Consider the following 6,494-nt stretch of genomic DNA (forward strand, 5'->3'; position numbering starts at 1 on the left):
AACAAACTGTTTTGATGGTGTCTGATGCTGGGACTTCCTCCTGGTCGTGCAGTGCTGCTGTGTGGGCTGAACCAGCAACTGGCACTGGAGCCAATGATAGGGGGTTTCCTAGCAACTGCATCTGAACCGTGAAGCAAGACTAATAGCTTTTTCTAACAAGGTTGCATAATGACATCAATAACACCGGAAACTCAGTATTATCCTTCAAAATAAAGTCATAAAAATGTCTCATGGAGGCAAATATTTTTAAACAAGAAAATACATAGATGACAATTTGAATAATAATGCTGAATTAAAGTAGGCCAGGTTTAATTTGGCTGTGAAGTGGAGTGAAATTAAATTTTAAGTCGTTTTTTATTGTTTGTGAAGTTTTTATTTATCTACATTTTTATTTTGGAAACCGGAAATGGGCCGTATGTCCAGCTTGATAGGGTCTTGATAGGGTCTCGTGCAAACGGCAGGTCCCTCCATCATCACGGTAAGAACAAATAAACAAATCTCTATTTTGATCACTTGTGAAGTTTACTAGGAATGAAATCAAGTATATCATCAAATAAATGTCTTTAAACGCAGCTTTTATAGTGAACTATGGTGTTTTCACTGTTTGATAGATAGACCATGCAGGCTATTTATAGACTGTTTCCATCAGCATTAATGGCTCTGTTTACAGAGCAAGTGTCGCACCAAGGCTTTAGGCTATTCAGTTTACAGACAATAGGCTGCCGTTTATGGTTTCTATTAACCATAATGACAGAACCACCCTTTCCATTTATATTGTCTAATTATCCTGTCATGTGTTTAACAGTAAAAATGCAGCTGTGTTTGCACATGATCACACGCCTGTCCATCTTCTGCACGGTACGGTCTGATGTGTGTTTTTCTCCCCGCAGATGACACAAATGGCTTCGGCGGTGCGGTTATCGTTGCTCGGCCTCCTCTTGTGGCTGCAGCTCGGCAGAGCTCCGGCCCGCAGCCCCCGCACGGCGGACCAGGTGTCCGAGGCCGACATCCAGCGTCTCCTGCACGGTGTCATGGAACAGCTGGGCATCGCTCGGCCCAGGGTGGAGTATCCCGCACATCAGGCCACCAACATCGTCGGGCCTCAGAGCATACAGGGTGAGTTGGGATGGATTTATAATGAAGTATAGAGTCTAGTAAAGTATATTTTCAAAGCAACAGGAATTCTTCTTCTTATTTTATGCCTTTTTCCCTCCTTTTAACTCTCTGACTCTATGACGCTCTGAAACACTGATATGATAGGGAAGCAATGAGCTTATTGTTATTGGGGATGTGCCTATTCCATGCCTTGTATTTATTGCTGCTGATTTATTAGTTGTTTTGTGCTTTTTTTCTATTACGTCATGTGGTGATGAACCTAAAATGGGTTTAAAATGTGCATTATGTGGCTCTTTTAATTACATTTCAGCACAGTGTTCTTATATTTTCTAGACCCCCCACATCCTACCTGAGTTAACGTTTTTCAACACAAATTAAAATGTTGTTTTCAAGTAATATCAATATAATTACTTATCAATCATTATAGAGATACTGCTCTACATTTTCTTTATATCAAGTTTAATCCTGTGCTGAACCAACTCATAAAATGGTATATATGTGAAATGCTGTTGGAAAATAGGTAGGCTACATGATGCCTGTTAACGTAGCTGATGGTGCAGTTGTATTTGTAGTGATTGTAGTGTTTGTTTTCTTCCACAAGGTGGTGCTCATGAGGGACTGCAGCACCTCGGCCCTTATGGAAACATCCCAAACATTGTGGCTGAGTTGACGGGCGACAATGTTCCCAAAGACTTCAGTGATGACCACGGATACCCAGACCCTCCAAACCCCTGCCCCCTGGGAAAGACAGGTGGAAAGTCTTTATTTTAACATACTAGCATCTGTAAAACCAGCAGGATAAAGTGAATTACTTGCAGCATACCTGCTACTTTGAAACTGAAATAGGGGCAAATGTTGCTATTAATGCTGGCAGAGTTGCTTTTCTGTCTGTTTGCTTTTTTATTGTATTTATTTACACTATGAACATTTAAGATAATGCATCCTCTGTGCGTTCCGTCTGTGCCTTCTCACATTTTACAGTAGCAGACGGGTGTTTGGAAAACGCTCCGGACACGGCCGAGTTCAGCAGAGAGTTTCAGAAACACCAGCACCTCTTTGACCCAGAGCATGACTACCCAGCCCTGGCGAAGTGGGTGAGTACAGAGTAGGACTGCCTCAAAAAGCAGCACATCCTCATATTTTAAAAGTTGGAACTTGCAAATGTTTAAATGGTTGACTTATTATCAAACGCACAAATACCTCATTAACACAGAGTTGTCCCATTTTCCTTCACCTGCAAATTAAGTACGCTTGCTTTTACCCACTGGAATACCTGAGACACCATTTCAGGCGCACATGTACCAGTTAAAACACGTACAGCAAGACTCCTACAGCATTAATATCACTCCATTTGGCAGATGTTTTTGTCTAAAGCAACTTACTTGCTTAAAGATGAAATGAAGACAAGCTTGCATCAAGTCACCCTTTTGAGAATTTTTATTCCTTTAAGAGGCAATTTGAATATAATTTAGGAACAAAGAGAGTGGCTGTAAAACAGATACATGATTTTATGTCTGTAAACTTTTTGTTTTTCTGTGTTTCCTCTCAGAACAAGGAGCTTTTGTACCAAAAACTGAAGGGAGGACCGAAAAGAAGAAAAAGGGTATAGTGTTTCATGGTTGTCTTTTTCATTTTTGCTGTGTAGGATTAAGTCTTAGAAACCACATCACCAGCACTGATGTTTACCCCCTGAAGAGACTGATGTCCTCTTAAACTCACTGATCTAGATGTGAAGTGATATTTTCTGAACGAGCTAAGAATCTCACTGAGGATTTCTTAAGTTAAGACGTTTCTCTCTCTCACTGTTTTCCCTCAGATTTTGTTTGTCTTCATGTTTACACTCATATTTCTGTCTCCACCCGTCCGCAGAGTGTCAACCCATATTTAATGGGCCAGAGGCTGGACAATGTGGTCGCCAAGAAATCTGTTCCTCACTTCTCTGAGGAAGAGGAGGAGGAGGAAGCACCGACCGTCTCTGCTGCCACCAAATCCACAACCTAAACTCCTGCATCTGCAACACTCACTGTAATATTAAACTATACTCTCAGATAAAAGTTTTTAACACCACATATTTGAGCATTTGGGTTAACAAGCAATGGAAAAGAGACTTCAGCACAGGTACTGTGAAATAAGAAATGGTAAAGTAGAGAAAAGATGGGAAGTATGAAATGTTTTTATGATATTGCTAAGATATTAATTAGCGCAGATCTTATTTAGTAATTGGCACAACATATTGTATCTCTGTCCTTATTTTTAACAAATAGGCATTACAATGCAAGACCCATGGAAACAAAATTCGTGGGTTTTGTTGAAACAGTGACACCCAGCTGTCATCATGGGCAAAGCTTGATCACCAAACAGGCAAAGTGGGCAACTGCCCATGTGCCCCAAGAGCCCCAAGAGCCCCAAGAGCCCCTGGGAAGATCAAAATTTGCACCACTGAAGTTCACCATCAGCCACTGTGACAGTCCTCCATCTTTTAAGTCTTAAAGAGAGACTCTGTGTACAAATCTAGTTTTAGGTTCTGTTGTATCCATTTCTTGTAAAGCTGTCATCTAGTTAGTTTTTCCTATGTTAAGTAATTAATACACAGAAAAACCTTGAGTAAGGTCGTATTATTCAAAGATAGGAGCAACCAACATATACCGTCACTATTAGTGGAATTTACCTTTTTTTCTGATTGTTCAGTAAAAAATGACAAAAATTGTGAAAAATTATCATTATTTCCCAAATGGCCAAAATGTCGAGTTTACTATCATAGAAAACTGGGAAACTATCAAATATTAATAATTTAGAAGCTGCTGTCAGTGAGTTTTTGGCATTTTTGCTTAAAAAGTGACCTAAACAATTAATCGGTTATCAACATTGCTGCCAGGTAATTATCTCTCTCATCTTGTTGTTTCTGAAGATCAAAGCTTTGCAAACAACAAGTAGGTTGGACTTTGTGTTTAGATTTCATTGGATAGCTGCTCTTATGAGGGTCAAGAACGAACCTTAAAGCGCTAAAAGGAAACTGTGATCACTCTGATCAAAGAGCAGCTGTACAGTAGAGTGCTAACTTCAGTTCTCCTGTAGGTATCTGATTAGAATAACCCAAGATTGAAGCAAATATATTTTACTTTTTCAGATTTTTAAGGAATATAAAAAAGTCACTTTGCCTTAGATTCAACCATTCAACCCAAAATACAAGAATATATGGTGTTAAATTCTTCCCTGACAGTATATCTACAGCTGTATTATAAGAAGGAGTTGTATAAAGATATATTACTTTGGAGGAATGTTGAATCAGAAAGTTATTATTCATGACTGTAAAAAGATCAGTTTACTCACACTGATGTTTAATTTTTTTATGTCTTGATATGAGCAGTTAATCACCTCTGTGTCTTGAAGCGAAGATTCAATACAGATCATATTCTTAAACCTTAATTATAAATAAATAAATAAATAAGAGTAGCTTTGCTTTTGTCATGTAAGGGAGAATTGTCAGTGACTTCACTGTAGCATGGGAAATATTTTAGAGATTACTCTGACTTGTATCTGTTCACTTCACTGTACTGCAGTAAACATGAGTCTCCACAGGCGCAGGAATCTCTCTCGGTTCACTTCATCTTGCCAAATATGTTTGTGTTCTGTTTTTGTTCTGTAAAGTCAAATAAACGATTTATCTGCATTGAAAACGTTTGGAGGAGGATTTATTTTCCCCCTTCTTCAGACAGATTAAGTGAGGATCAGGGTTTGGGGGCGTGTTCTGCTGAAGCTCTGAAACTCAAGACAGTTTACAAAAGCCCTGTGCGTCATTCTTGAGGCCACTAGAGAGGACGCAGGAGCTGAAGAAGAAACACATGCTGTTAACTGTCTGACTTGATACAGTTTTCTTGTGAAGAGCTCAAATAAACAGCAGGTAACTCAACTTAGTTTTACTGATTTTGTTTTTTCGATTTAATTAACAATCCATCGTGTTCAGATGGTGTTTTGGGTGGAAATGCTGGTGCGTAATTCATGCGTAAAAGCTGTGCGTAAAAGCTCTCCATCAATGACTTGATTTGTATTTTGTTTTCCTTTCAGCTTCAACGATGAGGACATCATCAGTGCTGATCTGTGCAGTGGTTCTGGTGCTGCTGCTCTGCCCGCTGAGGAGAACAGATGCTGCGACCTTTCAAAGCGCTTTGCCACATCCAAACAAATACAATCCAAATGAATCGGAGAGATGTCTACAACCCCCCATCGGCGGATTAATTTCCCGCGGGTCTGGGCCCGTAACCTCAACGGACGAAGTGCTGGAGTCCAGTCAGGAGGCGCTGCACGTCACGGAGCGTCGGTACCTGCGGCTGGACTGGTGCAAGACGCAGCCGCTCAAGCAAACCATCCGCGAGGAGGGCTGCCTGAGCCGCACCATCATCAACCGGTTTTGCTACGGACAGTGCAACTCCTTCTACATCCCGCGGCACATTTACCAGGACGGAAACGCCTTTGAGTCCTGCTCTGCCTGCAAACCCAAAACCTTCAGCACCGTCACGTACACCCTCTTTTGCCCGGGACAAACGCCGAGCACCAGGAAGAAACGGGTGCAGCGCGTAAAGCAGTGCCGCTGCACAACCATAGATACGGACTAGACGGAAACACACATGCTGGCAGATAGTATTCTCTTCCGAGGGAGGAAAAATGCAGCTTTGCAAAAATAGAAAAATAAAAAAGGGAGAAGTTGCTTGGACACATGAGAATAAAGTGGTGAGGAACATACCTGAGCCTTTGTTATGGTTATTACTGAAAGAGGATATTCAGCAATACACCACTACATTTGCTGATAGATAATAAACATAGGTGGTTGATTGAGGTGTCAGGTTCCCTTTATGGTGATATTTTGACCTGCAACTATTAATTTATCACACTGAAAAAATATCTAGTCACTTCTCAGTCATTACTTCACAGTCTTTGTGTGTGTGTGTGTGTGTGTGTGTGTGTGTGTGTGTGTGTGTGTGTGTGTGTGTGTGTGTGAGTGAGAGGTTTTGTTGGCAGTGGGTTTTAGATGCAGGGACTTTGCCAAAGTTTCTCATGACCTTGAGTGCCAAAGCGCTTGGGTTTAAGCTAAATTCTTCATCGTGTCTTATTTCTTGTAGACAAACAGGCTGGTGGACGTGCAAGACTTAGCAGGAAATGTAAGAGGACACATCTTCAAAGGACTTGGATGCTTTGATTGTTTCCACTGTGTGGGATGTAAAAGTCGAGGTCTTTCATGATATAAAAGATTTTCTTTTTTTCTTTTTTTTCTACGACCTGCACTGCTAAATGCCACTTCATTTTACGACTGTGTATAATATGTGTATCATGTATTGTAATGATGCTTGTAAATAAAACATTTTTCAAGCTTTTACATCACC

At 40.5% G+C, this 6,494-nt stretch overlaps 2 protein-coding genes across 2 annotated transcripts; both read left to right on the forward strand.

Annotated features, from left to right (window-relative positions):
• The first annotated feature begins 400 nt into the window (after positions 1 to 400).
• scg5 (secretogranin V) lies at positions 401 to 4,793 on the forward strand. The gene is made up of 6 exons (XM_023415199.2): positions 401 to 478; positions 891 to 1,116; positions 1,718 to 1,867; positions 2,098 to 2,210; positions 2,666 to 2,719; positions 2,986 to 4,793. The coding sequence occupies exons 2-6, from the start codon at positions 891 to 893 to the stop codon at positions 3,115 to 3,117; spliced, it is 675 nt and encodes a 224-aa protein (XP_023270967.1). The 5' UTR covers positions 401 to 478; the 3' UTR covers positions 3,118 to 4,793.
• A 117-nt stretch (positions 4,794 to 4,910) lies between these two features.
• Positions 4,911 to 6,492, forward strand: grem1a (gremlin 1a, DAN family BMP antagonist). Its single transcript, XM_023415200.2, has 2 exons — positions 4,911 to 5,017; positions 5,182 to 6,492. The coding sequence occupies exon 2, from the start codon at positions 5,190 to 5,192 to the stop codon at positions 5,727 to 5,729; it is 540 nt and encodes a 179-aa protein (XP_023270968.1). The 5' UTR covers positions 4,911 to 5,017; positions 5,182 to 5,189; the 3' UTR covers positions 5,730 to 6,492.
• The last annotated feature ends 2 nt before the right edge of the window (positions 6,493 to 6,494 follow it).

Source organism: Seriola lalandi, unplaced genomic scaffold, assembly GCF_002814215.2.
Source record: "Seriola lalandi dorsalis isolate HSWRI2012SDOR001 ecotype SW California unplaced genomic scaffold, Sedor1 jcf7180002054544, whole genome shotgun sequence".
Classification (NCBI taxonomy): domain Eukaryota; kingdom Metazoa; phylum Chordata; class Actinopteri; order Carangiformes; family Carangidae; genus Seriola; species Seriola lalandi.